Source organism: Sphaeramia orbicularis, chromosome 13, assembly GCF_902148855.1.
Source record: "Sphaeramia orbicularis chromosome 13, fSphaOr1.1, whole genome shotgun sequence".
Classification (NCBI taxonomy): domain Eukaryota; kingdom Metazoa; phylum Chordata; class Actinopteri; order Kurtiformes; family Apogonidae; genus Sphaeramia; species Sphaeramia orbicularis.
Window position 1 is genome coordinate 28594172 of NC_043969.1, and position 16456 is coordinate 28610627.

Sequence of the window (16456 nt, forward strand, 5' to 3'; positions counted from 1 at the left end):
CTTTAACACACTGCGCCAACCTTTAAAAAACATTAACTAAAACAGGAGTGTCAAACACATTTTAGTTCAGGGGCCACATACAGCCCAATGTGATCTAAAGTGGGCTGGACTGGTAAAATAACAGTGGAAAAAAGTTAAATTACATTATGAAAATGTTTGCATCTACAAATTATCCTTTAAAAATATGAATAACCACAAACATCCTGAAATGTCTTACGAAAAATAAGTGCAATTATAACAAAATTATGCTTCAGCTTATCATTCACACATGTGCATTACAACTTAAAGACTGCAGTAGGCCTACAAAGGGACAAGCATAAAACTGTTAAAAAATGCCCTTTTCTTATGACACTTCAGGTTTGTCATACTTGTTCAGGTTAATCACAGATTTTGTGAAAAGTTTAAATGTAAATACTTCATGCAATTTTACACTGAAACAAAGAAAATTTTGGAGTCATCATTATTTATAGGTTATTATGATAGTATGCAAGTGTTCTGACCCACTTGAGGTTGAAATGAGCTGTATGTGGCCCCTGAACTAAAATGATTTAGACTCCTTTGACAGTTAATGTTTAGTGTAATTTTGCATTTTACAAATGTATCCCAAGGCCAGACTGGACCCTCAGGCAGGGCGGTTTAGGTCTGTGGACCATAGGTTTGACACCCCTGGACAAAAATGTGATACATTAAAGCATACACAATGCATTACCTAATTTTGTGATTAAATATTCATTACAATACATGAGACGTCCAATTAAAATTTTATCTGGACATCTGAAGCTTAACTATGAATACATACAGCGCTGTGTAAAAGTCTTACATTAAGGTTGTTTAGTATAGTTGTAATGACCACACATTTCTCAGTATTTAATGTGACCTGCCTTTGCACTTGGCATGTCTTTAAACCTGTTCAGACATTAGATTTATTGCATTAAGTTTCTGGTTTCATACCAGGTTTCAATCAACACATCAGATGTTTGTGCTGCTTCTTGTCATGAGGTCAGGAGTCACAATAAATAATGACTTTAAACTATAAATCAATCAAATTTTATTTATATAGCACTAAATTGTAACAAAAGTTATCTCAAGACACTTTACATGTAGAGCTGGTCGAAACCAGACTCTTCCACTAGTCAACTAATTTAGTTAAGTTTTTTATCTTTTAAGGCTGTACACATATTTCCTATATTTTGTTGTTGTATCTGAAGAGTCCGAGAAATAAAAATGTATGATCATTTCAATCCTGCCAAAACAAATCTAGAGGTGGCCTAAGACTTTCATACATCACTAGATGAATATACACAACAGCATTAAGTGAATTCAAGGTCATTTTATTGGATGCTTGTATTTTACATTCCACATTTGCTGACAACAAAAAAGTTATTTGCTTCCATTGACCATTTGGCTGATGGCAGAGTATAAAAAGAGAAATTGATCACTCGATGTTGTGATTACATCTGATTTTACACAGTATTATCATAAATAATTAGAAATATTCTGTACATCAGTTCACAAGGTGTGAATTTTGTGTGAGACTGTTAGAGAAAAGTAAAAGGATGCTGAGTGTTACAAAAAAAGGAAAATGTAAGGTTAAAGATATTGCTTAGTTTCATACATTGACTTCATATTGAATATTACTGGTTTAAGTCGGAAAAAAAGAGCATGCAGAAGTGAAGAAACCAGGATCCCATTTAATAACCTAGAGCAAATAACGTTACAAGATGAATGAAAAATGAAAAGGGCACGCCAAATTGGCTGATCCGATCAGCTGTGGAATAAGTGAAACTAAAGTATCACAGTCAAAATGCTATACTCTGTACGCACATGGGGCATCAGAGAACACACGTTTTAAAGGTACAGGTTAGTCTGATGGTTAACCTACAGTCGGTTGAGTATATCTGTGTGCCAATGACAAGGGATTTTTAGAGTGAGTCCAACTTCCAGCTCAGTACCGATAGTACGGACTCCGTGATCGGGACCTTGACCTCCTGGAAAAAACAAAATAACAAAAACAGATGCAGATTTCACTTAAAGACACTGCAGTCTAAAGCCAAAAGCAGTGACGCATAATGAACATTCATACCTTTACATCTTATGCCTTATATGTTTGTAAAGATCCTTTGGTTTTAGTACAGAACATGTACATTCACTATACCCAGTGTACACTGTTCACTGCACTGGTCTACAATTTTTTTTAGAAATTATCTGCCTCAGAGATTAAATGTGCTAAGTGTTACGTATCTTAGTAAGATTAATTGGAAAACAAATGACAAAAGTGCTGGTTTGCTGATGTTTTCAAGGTATATGATATTGGTTTATGCACATTTCTACAATAGATTTATAAATGTTCCACTAGATCGAACCTGTAAAGTCAATGTATTGTCATGTGCAGACAGTGTTTTGAAGTAGATCTGGTAGCTCTGAGACAAATATTCCTTTTGAGTAAAACTCATTCTCTCGTTAATTCTCGAATTTCACATCTTGACCCAAGACTGTATCTTGGAAACTTCAGCCAACCAGCATTTTTGACTTGATTTTCCTTTATCAGTGACACACACGTGGTAAAATATCTCTTTTATTCTGGAAGCATTTTACTTGTACAAGGGCTGTTCAATAAGTTCATGGCCTCACCCAGAAAAGAACAACACAGACTGATAATTTATATTTTATTTTTCAACATAATCTCCATTTACAGCAATGCTCTTGGTCCATCGATGTTCAAGCATCACTATCCCATCACGAAAGAATGTAACATCCTGTATTATAACAACCAGTATTTCTGGGTGAGGCCATGAACTTATTGAACAGCCCTCGTAGACTAGTGTTGCTTGAGTTGCAATTTACATCTACTAAAGTATCAACATCAGATTTCCACAAAGATGTAAAATTTTTCACCCGGATCACACTGCTGATATCAAATGATAGTGTCTGTCCTGGACACTACTACTAGTCAACTTAGTAAGGATGTTATATAACTGTGTACCAGTTAAACCAGTTCTATTATCTTTGCTAATATTTAAAACTTGAGCTGACAAAGAAACATTAGCTTCTATTTTCATAATAGGTTGGGTTTCAGTCTGTTTTGGATGATTCTTCCTCTTTCTCTGGCTATCTGCTGCTAAACAGCATGGAGTTATACATCACTTTATCTTGGGCTAAATATAAATACTTTGCAAGTAAGAGTTACTAGTTAGTTTTCCTTCTTAGTCACAGTTATTTCCGCACATCTTTGATACTGTCACAGTAGTTTTGTAGTCAAGGCTGGGTAGACCGAGACCAGAGGGTATCAAGATCAAGACAAGACCAAGACCATGACACACTAAGGCAAGACCAAGATCAAGACCAATACCGAAAACAGACTAGAGTTAGAATCAACATGATTACAGCAATGCCTTTCGCTCTACAATTGATATGAGTAAGGCGGTGTTTTTCAACCTTGGGGTCGGTACCCCACGTGGGGTCGCCTGGAATTCAAATGGGGTTGCCTGAAATTTCTAGTAATTGATGAAAATAAAAACTTACTATTAAAAAATATATGCTGAGTTGACAGAGACAATCCCAATCCATAAAAGACATGACAAACTGTGAAGCTGAAACTGAAGCACTGTGGTACTGTTTATTTTTCAAGTGTTCCTTGTGGTCAGTTTCAGATGCTACAGCTCTTTCATAATTCATAGTTTGAGTTATTGTTTGTTCAGTATTCATTTGCAGCCTTGTAAATCCAAGTTGGACTGACTGTACATATCCTGACCAAGGAAAATAAAATTCTCACTTTGTGCAGTAATCTACACCTGGCTTTTCTGCCTCCGTCCATAATAATATACATTATATAGACTAAATGTCTAAAATTAACATTTATTTGCAACAAAGTATAGCAAACTATTACATAATCAAAAACACAAATTTTAGCAAAAAATGTCTCCGTTTTGAATGTCTGGGGTCACCACAAATTTATGATGTTAAAATGGGGTCACGAGCCTCAAAAGGTTGGGAACCACTGGAGTAAGGTGTCATGACTAGTTAAATCAAATTCATGTTATCTTTTCAATTATATTGTCCTTATATTTTTTCATTTTAAATCACCCAGATTAGTCAGTTGCATATTAGGCCTATATTTCATGAATGTAACACTCACTCTAGGCCTGATGGAAAATAATATTCTCAGCTGTCCTCTCCTATGACCAGTTTATCAGAACTCATCAAGGAAAAGAGATGGGATGTACGAGGAAGATGTTCATATTAAGTCTGATACAATGTAACAGGTTTTTAAAATAGATGCACTGGACTGGTTATATTTGAAGAGGGAACGTAATAATGATTCTATTCTGTGATGATGTGGTTCTTGTCGAATCCCATCAAGACCACTATGTCCAAGATCAAGACAAGACTGAGACGAAAGAGCAGGAGTCAGCAACCCTGGTCCTCGAGAGCCACTATCCTGCATGTTTTAGATGTTTCCCTCTTCCAGCACACCTGACGGTCGATAATTGGCTTCTGCAGAGCTTGATGATAGGCTTACCATTTGAATCAGGTGTGTTGGAAGAGGGGTACATCTAAAACATGCAGGAGAGTGGCATTCAAGGACCAGGGTTGCTGACCCCTGCCAAAGAGAGTCGAGGCCAGGATAAAACCGAGACCAAATGAGTTGAGTCTGTGACAAGACAGACTACAAAAAAATCAGTCTTGAGAACTACATCACTACGTCACAGCTGTACAACGTTATATTCTCAGTGTCACTGTTGTCAAAATTATCACTGTTATTTGTATAAATGTATAAACCTTGACTGCTCTCCTGTACGGTACGTCACACAACTTTCTCAATTTTTGAAGCAAACTGAAAACTTGAATAAAAATGCATCTGAATGTCACCAATATAATTGCGTTCATGCATGTGTTTTACAATTCAGTTCTTAGATCCATTTGTTACACAATAATAATATAAGGTTATTAATGTATAAGGTGCACTTCAATGTATGAATGAGACAACAAAGATTAAGATTAAAATTAATTGGAGGGGTTAATCTGAATAAAAAGTGATTTATCAACATAAATACAGGACTGGCCTAGATAGATCTTCACCGATTAAATGTTAGGGTCAATGTCCTGTATAAGCCGACATGTCATAACAATTATTAGTGCTGTTGTAAATTTCGGTTAATATAAAAAAATACAATAAACTGCACAGGTCAGAGATATAATTGAGGTAATAAACTTCAACTGAGATTGTGCACTTGTGTGACAAAAGAAATCATAATTAATCCGCCTTCGCTGGAAATGTGCAGATTTTTGTGGCTTCTCACATACCTTCTGTGTGAGCTGTGTTCTCGGCCTGAGGGACAAAAGGACAGAGACATGATGAAAACAATGGCATGCCAGAACGTCTCAAACCCTATAAAACTGTCAGAGCTAGTGCTGACACCAACAAATCAGACGGAGGCTTGCATAATTAAATATTTTGGTTACTTCTGTTTGAGTATGAAAGATGACACCCATTAAAAACTGCATATTAAGCCAACTTTAGAAATATTAAATCCATATGGCCATTAATGATCCAAGCCTTACCGTATTTGGAAGGAGAAGGCGAGCTGCTTTGTCGCCCGTACTGTCTTTCCCATTCGTCCCTCTCTTTCTCACGACGCTCTCGCTCTCTGAGTAAAAAGCCTTTGGGTCAGACAATTGCAACACATGTCAAAACCTAATAATTCACTTACAAACCCACAGACCCACTTACTTCATGCGTATCTTGCGTGCCATGGCTCGTAGTTCTCCCTCCCGTTCCTTAAAATAAACACACAGCAGAGAGGGAATTTAAGGATAATGTGTGTTTCTGAAGAAATATTACATGCATTCACAAGAATATGTTAAATATGCCAATGCACACCTGTCGTTTGTGTTCCTGCTGTTGGATCTTAACCTGGGCTGCTTTCTTATCCGCCTTGGCTGTGAGCAGAAGAAATATAGTGTATAAAAAAACAACAAGCAAACTAGTGCATCAATTCAACCATCATAATTTGGATCATATGATTATATAAGATGTTCAGAGGCCTGTGTGTAAATAATAACTCACATTGCTTGTTGAGTGCCTTTTGCATACGCAGCTTCAGCCGCTCCTGTGGGGTCATCTTGGGCTGAAGGGGACATAATTGTGTTAGAACAGCCTTTCATAGCCTCACAAAACACTGAGCGTGAGTGTGTGTTACAGAGAAAGATAATAGGTACTGTGCCGTTATACAATTTCAATACTGTCACCTTTATGTGCAGTGACGGGTGGAGATAAAAGGAGCCACAGATAAATCAATTAGATGAAATGTTTGTTGAGTCAACAAACACAGTGGCTCAACAGGACATGTGTATCTGTGCGTGTGTGTGTGTGTGTGTGTGTGTGTGTGCATGTATAGACAGAGGAAAACTCCTGCAGCTTGCGGTTATTGAAGGACAGTTGAGAAGAGCAGGATGAGATCCATTTACATGAACCTCACACGTGTTCAGCATTTTTGCATTTGCCAAAACTGTCACAGATTAAGGCTGGGGAAGAAGAAAAGGTCGGAAAGTAAAGCAAGAGCAATTTCAGGTCTGGTGAGTTGGGAAAGTTCAGAAGAACTCTGTGACATTTTGCAGCTGACACACCCATCGCTGGGCCGTTTAAACCTGGCCAGGCAAGAAAAACTGCAGGTCACAACACTGCAGGCAGTCTAACACAGGAGCAGCATTAGAACTTGCACTGTTTGACTGTTAATGTCGAGAGTATTACAATTCTTCGTCAGTAAAAGCAGAGAAAACAGAAGCCAGTGAACAACAACAATCAGTCCAGAATATGAGATAAATAATAACTGTGTGGGGCTGAATGGCTGTATAGATTTCATTGTAATGGGCCAGGTGTGTTCTGCTGTGTGTTCAGTCCAGTTCACAGCATTCCCACCAACATTAACAAATAGCCTCCGTCACTATAATCATCAATACTGATTGATTCATTTGTGCGACAAGACACGTGGTCATAAGAGGAAGAGAATTTCCTCTTAGGGCCATGAATATGTGATTTTTATCCAACAAACATTTAAAAGATACTCCAGTCTCTCTTTCACTCATCCACATGTATAAGTATACATGCATGCACCCAGACTTGGACAACGAAATACAGACTTCACAGGAAATGTGAATATGACAGATGAGAGCATAAATCAATTCAGTAATTTGTCAGTGTTGGCAAGTTCACACTCCTCTCAGCAAACCACAGAGGATGGAGACTGGACACCAAGATAACCAACTGCATAATAAGCTTTGACAGCAGTACATGTCCATTTTGGGGTTAAAAAAATAATTTTATTTTCTGTGGGCAACAATGGCTTCTACATCCCAGTCTGGTAGACAACCATGTCAGCCTGTCAGGGATGAGGGAGGCGTAGGCTTTAGCAAGAAACCCAGCTAAATCAAATTCTTACTGACTTTGGCAGCTCCCGTCTCTTTACCACCCGGAGTATCAGGCCTGGAGGGACCAAAGAAAAAAAGACGATCAGCAACATGGATTAAGACATTACAATGTGTCTAATGACCTGACCATCTTGACCACATGTAGGTTACGACTTTATAAAGAATCACTAAGCATTGAAGGGTTAAAAGGTAATCTTAATTTAGTTTGGAACGCTCAAAAAATAGCTATAATTATCAACAAGGTGTGATGACATAACATTATTAAGGTCAACATCAAAGATGTGAATGTAATGTGCTGAAGCTCTCCCCATTTGCTGTTAAGGCAGCAATCCATTTGGGGGAGGGAGGGTCTTCTAGATTGCAGTAATAGCATTTATACTTTTATAGATTAGGTTGTTACTAAAGTGCTCTGAGTAAGCAGGGAATGTGTTTGTATTGTGAAAGCTAAAATTAAAGTCATGGATCTAAAAAACACCATAGTTGTAGAGGTGTGAAGCATAAGCTTATAGTTCAGACTATACAGCCTCCATGTTAATATTTTATACGTTCCATAGATCTAAATGGAATTCATAACCTCAGCTACATACATGAGCTAGTTAATAATTTTGCTGACAGTGTTGAGTTGTTTGTTAAACTATTTTCTGGTAAAATGCTGCCCCCCTCTGGTGATTGCTGGTTGTTGTTTTTTTGTATTACCCCGCCCTCTCGAAACGGAGGTAAGGGCTGTTTTTGGTTCGGTTGTTTGTTTCTTTGTTTGTTTGTTAACGCTTTAGCAGCAAAACTATTGGTTGAATTCATACCAAATTGGGTTTACAGATTAACAGTGACCCAGAATATATGTCATTACATTTTGGGAAAAGTAGGTCAAAATTCTTATTTTTTATGATTTAAAAAAAAAAAAAAAAAAACATTTTCCCCATTTACTAATAATTGGCAAAATTTCACATCTATAAAAACATCAATTTTGTTTCAATTTACTTCAAGCTTGGCACATATATAAAGGCAACTGATATGCTGACATCAGCACATGCACAGACATGATGATATCAGCTGGATCGATGCCAAAGTAAACTACAATACGTCCGAGAGGTGGGGTTTGTTGTGCCTGGCACCACTTGTTTTAATTTTGCAAATGGTAACTTAAATCATTAAATATGTACGATTACTGGTGCTGCATTGTGCCTGTGTTGTTTGAATGTTCTTACTTTCTTAGCTTGTCAGAGACAGTGATGGTAGAGGGCTGGGTTCCTCTGTGAGGAGGGGAGGGGCTGTGGTTGGGACGGCTGGGAGAGTGAGAGGGACTGCGGCCTCTGCTGTTCCGACCCCCTCGTCTCGACGCACCCCCCTGCCGTGAGCTGGAACGGGACCTGGAAAGAGCAAGTAGGTCAGCTCACTTGGATGCACATAGTAAAACAGAAGCACAGACAGGGAGCATCAAGAAGTCATACCTTGTCCATCTGCGTGCTGAGTACCGTCTCCTGTCCCTCTCTCTGTCTCTGTCCCTGTCTCGCTCTCTGTCTCGGTCATTGGATCGAGATTGTGTCCGGTCACGTCTCCTCCAAGATCCACCCCCTCCGTTACCTCCTCTACCCCGAGAGTGAGATCTGGAATGCCGTCTCGACCGTGAACGGGAACGTCGTCCATCCCGCCCCCCTCGTCCTCGCCTGTTGCGCCGTGACCGGGAGGAGGAGCGAGAGGAGGATCGAGATGAGGAGCGAGACGAGGAAGGGGAGCGACTGGAGGATGACCTTCGTCTCCTGGACAAACAGAGACATAGCCCTTCAGTAACAACACCAACCCAGCACCTATCCTGTCTTTATAAAGGTACTTCTGCTTTCCTGTTTAATAACCATACTAAAGAGCTTCCTTTGTCTAGAGGCATAACTGATCAAATATCCACTTTTGAGTTTTTTAAGGACTGCTAACTGCATTGCCTAAATGTGACATGCATAACAATTTTAAATGTGTGTCAAAGCTAATAAATAAACACAAAGACATTTTCACTCACACATGCATAGGTGAACAGGTCCCATTTGCTATTTTAAAGCAGCTTTTTGCTTTGTAATAACAAAATTATCTGTAGTGATCTCTCTCACCGACCTAGAAACCTAAGTATTTGTTCTGCTTCAACAGCTGTGGTCATTTCAGTGGACAAGATAATAACTGTAATAGGAAAATTAAAAGCCAGGAAGATGGAAAGTTACCGACCGGGAGCCCCTGCTATGACCTGCAGGGTGCTGCAAGTTGGAGGGGGCGTGGCCAGAGTGAGGAGCTGTTGCTTGTGTTGCTGCTGCCGCTTCATCATCACTGCCTCCAAAGCTGGTGATGAAGGTGATCTTCTCTGGTCCTGGAGACCGAGATCGTGATCGGGACTCAGAGCTGGATTCAGACTCAGGCCTGATAGATTAGATTAGATAGATTAGATAAGATAGATAAGATAAGATAAGATAAGATAAGATAAGATAAGATAAGATAAGATAAGATAAGATAAGATAAGATAAGATAGATAGATAGATAGATAGATAGATAGATAGATAGATAGATAGATAGATAGATAGATAGATAGATAGATAGATAGATAGATAGATAGATAGATCAGAAAACATAGTTGAAATAACACTTAGAAACTAAATAGGTCATAAAAGGTAACAGAGTGGGTGAACTCACCGTTTATAGGGATCATATGTTGGGCTGTCCCTCCTGGCATAACTGAAATACAAATAAGGAGATGAGTGAGCATGTTCTGAGACAGGTGGACTTTTGTTAAATGAAATGCTGATGTCAGTTCACCTGGGGGGGCTGATCTGTCTGCCTTTCAGTCTCTTCTCTCTGAACTCTCTCCTTTGTCTGCGTGAACGTCGGCCCTGGGACGATCAAATATCTCACTTACAAAAATGCAAACAGAACCACACAGACAGCATTTGAAAAACTGTTTTCTTACAGAGTACATGGCTTTCTCTGCCTCCAGAGCCTTCGCATGTTTGATAGCCTCCACTTCCTCTTTGTCTTTCCTCAACATTCTGGTGAATAAGAAACATGAGCTTTGTGTGAAAATAATGACATTATATTAAAAAATAAGTGACAGTTTCTTAATTTATATTTCATGCATTAGATCATAGATTACATAATAGTAAATCCATTTTTTTCAGTATGAACTACACTGGGTTTATTTATGGAAATGAAGGAATATTTCTAAACATAATGAATATTTCAAACATTTGAAGTATTCCATGACAATAATGGAGTTCTTGCAAAAAAATGTGGAGGACAGAGCTGTAGCTATACCCCGATAGTGGTGATTCTTAGATGAAGTGTATTTTTTGTGGGAGACTACTTAACTTGACTGTAAGACAAGTGAAATATAGAGACATGTCCTGTATTTGTTGATGTTGAACTTGAACTTGTTGAACAGTTCAAAGAGGTCAATATGCTGTAATCACTGAGATGTTACCTGACAAAATCTCCTTCAGACATTCCATATGGGGTTGCCATTTTGTTCAGGTCCAACACTTGTTCTTGATTCAGTTCATCAACATCCACCTCCACGTCTGTGCATTCAGAAATACAACAAGACACACAAATATTTAGTTTAGTAACATGCTTTTTTCCCCATTTGAATTTGTCCTTGTTTCCTCATTGTTACCAAATCCATTTCCTTACCAATATCTGGAATGCCCTCATCCTCCTCAGATTCACTGTTTTCTGAATTGTCTTCATCTTTATCTGACTGAGGTTTCAGGTTCTGTCACAGTGCTGTCTTCATAGGTGTAACCAATAGTTGCCTTTTTCTCAGCCAGTCTGTTCAAAAGAGAAGAATTTTCCCATGTACAATCAACCTAAGTGACACAATTAATGTTTGAATATCATTTAAACCCACAAAAATCCTAATCCTTATTTTTGTTTGTTTTGTAAACTCTGTTAAGATCTGCAAAATATCTATGACTATAAGACATGTATGCCAAATCAGTTACACTTCACTACAATTTAATAATACCTCCCATACACTGTTCCTGTGACAGAAATTTAACAATAAATTCAACAAAACAGCTTTAACACTCAGACAAACATACTTTTTCTCTCATCCTCATTTGGTTTCTGCAGGCCACCATAGAGTTCATCCAGGTAGATTTGGTATAAACACTGCTCCTCTGAGACTGCAGGAGGAAAACAGGGATTATTAGAGTACACAACAATAAAAAAATACCCACTGAGGGCAGCTTAACTGTCTCAAGTGGATTAAATGTGGTAACACATATGTACACTGTTCACGGCTGTGACACATTTTCATTTGTCCTAATAGAAAATATCAACCAAGAATTTGGATAAATACTCACTGTTGGCAAAGTCATTCTGCACTAAACCTCTGTAGCGTTCATAATTGCACTTCCTCTCCTCCATCTCCTGCTCTGGGGTTCTGTATTAGAAAAATAACATTACTGTCACATGCATCAACATGAAAGACTCGAGTCTAACGTGAGTTTGCAAAGGTGTAATTATTAACAAAATGAATCCATTAACTTTCTAGGGCTTTAGGCATACAAACAAAAGATTCTTGTCATTAACACTGAATGTAAGCAGCTCAAAGTTAAAAGGTGAACTATTTCTTGCAAGAGTGGTCCAACTAAAATCTGGTGAAAAAGCCAACAATAGATTGGTTTGTGTATGGAATATAACCAAAGGATTCTTTATATCTGCTCTGTTATGAACAAAACAAGGGGGAAGTAGAAAATACATGCAGGTGCCAGGGTCTCCACAGGGAAATATACCACAAACATCTAGAATGAAAAATGTTGCATGTTTCGCTTTTACAACTTCGGTTAATAACAAAAGCTGGAAAAGCTCTATCGCTATAAATAAAAACAAACTTTTGTACTTGAAACTACTTTTGCTTATTAAACTTATTTCATATTGTGAGTAGATACAAAATAAGCCTCTCCCTCTTTTAATTCAGAATTAGTTTACAGTAGCTCTGCCTCAATACTTAGAATCTCTCTGGGACAGTGCTGGGGAATAATTGCACCTTTAAGAACATCTAAGACTTACGTAGTGCTGAGCAGTGGAGGAGTGTAGGTTGGGATGTAGTCTAAGTGAGCCCTCACATCAAATCTGTCAATCATGTTGTTGGCATCTCCTTGCCATGGCATCCTTTTGACAAGAGAAATAGATATGAATTGATCCACAATTCATAATCATTCCAGAAGACTTAATGTTGTAAAAGTGAAGAGTCTGTTTCCTAACATGTTGATAGGACTTTCTGCAGCCAGTGCCACAGCAGGATCCAGGTGGATCTTGTAGGCTCTGCCATGAACCTGAAGAAACTGTGCCGGATCTTTTTTCTATTAAAATAAAACAAGAGTGAGTAAAATAAAGGCACCGTCACATAGCAATACACTTATCTGTTTCCCCCATCTCAATACATCTTACTGTTTCTTGGAATAAATGACAGAAGTGTACAAATTGTGAAATAAGAGTAATGTAAATGCCTTTTTTTTTAATAGCGTGAATTAACTCAATTATATCTATTTATATATCTATCTTTACTTTGTTGCTGCTTCTGCCTACATGCAATAATATTGTGATTCACTTGTATTCATTCAGAAATACAAATGATTCATGTAATCGTTTGTTTTCATCTACTCACTGTATAAAAACTCCAATTTGCACTCTGTACATATTACATTGTAAATCCACTGCAAATCTCAATCCACTGTTGTCTCTGTCTCTAGTGGACTGTTTGTCTATATTGTGTCTACGGCCACATGTTGTCTGGATTCATGTCGGAACTGTATGTCGTGAGCGTTGTAAAAACTGAAGCCAAATTCCTTGTATGTGTTCACATACTTGGCCAATAAAGCTGATTCTGATTTTTCTTTGCTAGTCTACATTGCCTCTTACTATTTTTTCATAGTATTCTCGCCGGCGCTCTCCTCGGCGCTTGTAGTCAACCATCATCCCACGAAGCTTGCGCTCATGTTTGCGGGCCTCCTGCCACATGACGGCTCCGCTGGGGGTGGGGGCGCGGCGGGGCACGGCTGCTGTGGAAGGCAAAAGAGGACAAGGGAAAACACGAAAAGCTGTGAGCTGAAAGACACCTGGATTTCACCTAGAGACTGATAATGGGCTTAATGCACAGCCCCACTACTTCCTGAACTTCAGGTAGCTCCTTTATTTCCTGTTTTTCATTATTGGACACACTGATTAATCCAGGTGTGCCTAACCACAGTAGTCACAACAAGTAGCAGGCACACCTGGATTAATCAGTGTGTCCAATAATGAAAAACAGGAAATAAAGGAGCTACCTGAAGTTCAGGAAGTAGTGGAGCTGTGCATAGAGCTCATTCATCTGAATTTGGAGCCCAAGAGCACAGAAGAAAACCTAAGCTAAATGAAGTAAAAGAAATTGGACAGAAAAATAATTAAATAATTACAACAAGCTGCACAAACACTGATGTCTTGAGACATTACTACAACCTTTTATAGATGAAAATATTTACATTTGCACAGGAGAAAGTTGAGACCACATACGGATCGTGTAAGCAATATATTAATTAATAATATATGTAGTGGTTATTATTCTTTAATGTAAATCACTATTAACCTACGGTTAATTGTTGCAAGTCATTTAAAATACAGATACAAACTAATTTTCTTCTACACACAAATACCAGACTTAGATTCTAACAAGACAACTTGTATCCTGTTAATCACAAACATGGCTATATATTGAATTGAAGTAGCTTTTCAAATTATTTTAGATATACATTCTCGCAATGTTTGTTCCACTTCAGTATATTCACTAATGTAACAGGTAGAAGTTGAAGACTCAAGTCCCAATCAGAGTTGAATCATGGTCTCTGACTGTCCAATTACAAATATTTCCAGATGCGAGACATAGGATGTGTTAAATCTTACTTTGCGTTGTATTCACGGTATCGTAACTAGTGCATGGTATATGTTACAACTGCTACATTTCATGAAGCTATAAAGCTAACTCATAACGTGCCAAACCCTAATATAATGCAACGCTTATCTACTGTAACTGCACAAACAGATGCCCAATTGACTTTGCCTCGTTTGCACTTTCATTCTACAAAACAAAATCAGGTGAAACAATGATGTATAAAGTTAAGTTGAGCCTTTTCCAGTGTTAGCATACAGAGCGGCCTGACTGCGCATGCAACTCGGGCCCTTAGCTTAGCATTGTTAGCTAACCAAGAGAGACGTTGTACAAAAATACAACCCCTTTACGCAAACTGCAACATCAAACAATGTTTTTTGTCGTTTTTAATGGTCGCTAGATACCTGTTTTCCTGACCACCAACACAAGCTCGGATAGTTTTCAGTCGCACACAGTGATAGTGTGGTGCTGTCTGCCACACACGCCTCCTTGTCCTTTACACACAGTTGTTAATCTGTGCAGTACCGACCACAGCCTGTAGGGGCGCTGTTTACCGTTACAACTAATAATACAACAAAGTTAAGTTTTAAAGTTTAACATATAACATTCTGATAAATCAAGATAAATGTGTAGATAAGGGACACTTTAGAAATTATTTGTTTAAAAAAAATTAAAAAAAAAAAAAAAAAAAAAAAAAAAAAAAAATATATATATATATATATATATATATATATATATATATATATATATATATATATATATATATATATATATATATAGTTTTTTGTTTTTTTTTTTCAAAGCTGCATTTGAATATTTTGTTCACTTTAGGAAATAAAGATCTGCTTGCTTTGTTGACTCAAGCCATTGGTACTTCAGCGTTTTTTCTCCCTCAACTAATATTATACTGTGTGGCCACAAGATGTCCCTATAATGTAGTAGTCATCTATGATGTGAAGTCGACAGAGCAGAATATGGATGAAATGAGGGAAATAGACCATAATTAAACTGCATTTCAAACCTCGTGAAGTTGTAGTGCCACCCTAGGTTAACTAAATCTATATAAATTATTTTCCTCTTAAACTGTAAATATTTAGTAGAATGTAGTATAATTTGTGTTTAAGTATTTATCTGCTGCAACTTCAGGTGTGGACTTGGACTAAGGATGTGAATAGGAGAAGCAGAAATAAGCCTCCGGCTTCAGCTTCTTCCTTTTTCAGTTACAAAATGTGTTAATTTTATGTTTGTTTGTTTTTTTAATATGTATGTGTTTTGTTTTGTTGTTTTTTTTAATATGTATGTGTTTTGTATTTTGTATTTAACTGAAATAAACATTCATTCATTCATTCATTCATTCATATTTACCATATGAACCTCCTCTTCCAGTCAAATTAAATTACTATGTATTTGCATTACTGTAGACCAGCAGGTGAAAGAAAGTTGTCTGTCCTGAACTCTCCTGATTTTTACAAGTAGCTGTAATATATAAATTTTTTGTTTTTGTTTTTGCTTTATGATACCAGGGCAACACATTAAATATAAAACACGTACACAGTAAATGACTCCCTCTCTAATCCCTCAATATGCAAACTGGTCACAAATTAAAGGAAAAACCTAATGGGTGTCCTCCAACTTTGGGCACGTGGGTTCACTGAATGATTTAACAAGAAAGAAAATTAAGTGAATCATATTCTATGGCCTTTACAGTCACAGTTCTCAACATAAGTGAACACCCATGGGAGCTTTTGGATTGACATTTTACACAGGATTCTAAGCACCATGAGGTTATGTCTTTTATTAGTTTTATTTTCATCTCTTCACTCAAGCTCACAGATTTCTTGAATCAATACTATGTCCCACTGAAGTGGCTCTAGACAGTGAAGCCATCACCTTACAGACACTTTTCAGTTTTTCCTTTCATTTGTCACCCATCTGGAGTTATGTATGCCTGGAACTCAAGGCTACTCTGACTGAAGAGCATCCACTTCTCATCTGAATATAAACTTTCTAATCCTGTGGCTGAGGTCTGACATCCTGGGGCACACAGCAGGTGTAAAGAGGATTCTCTACATCCAGTAATGTGTACGTACATGTGCGTGTGGATGGTCTATTTCCTACATTTCCTCCTGA

The 16456-nt window shown here is 37.7% G+C and overlaps 1 protein-coding gene across 1 annotated transcript; it reads right to left on the reverse strand.

Annotated features, from left to right (window-relative positions):
* Positions 1 to 1315: 1315 nt before the first annotated feature.
* clasrp (CLK4-associating serine/arginine rich protein) lies at positions 1316 to 14835 on the reverse strand. The gene is given in 22 exon segments (XM_030151873.1): positions 1316 to 1988; positions 5305 to 5329; positions 5563 to 5648; positions 5732 to 5778; positions 5882 to 5940; positions 6068 to 6128; positions 7444 to 7483; positions 8634 to 8795; positions 8877 to 9185; positions 9637 to 9825; positions 10096 to 10137; positions 10219 to 10292; positions 10370 to 10448; positions 10880 to 10976; positions 11089 to 11165; positions 11167 to 11226; positions 11495 to 11582; positions 11763 to 11842; positions 12472 to 12573; positions 12667 to 12764; positions 13324 to 13463; positions 14731 to 14835. Coding segments are annotated over 21 exon segments (1917 nt in total). The 5' UTR covers positions 13423 to 13463; positions 14731 to 14835; the 3' UTR covers positions 1316 to 1945.
* Between the last annotated feature and the right edge of the window lie 1621 nt (positions 14836 to 16456).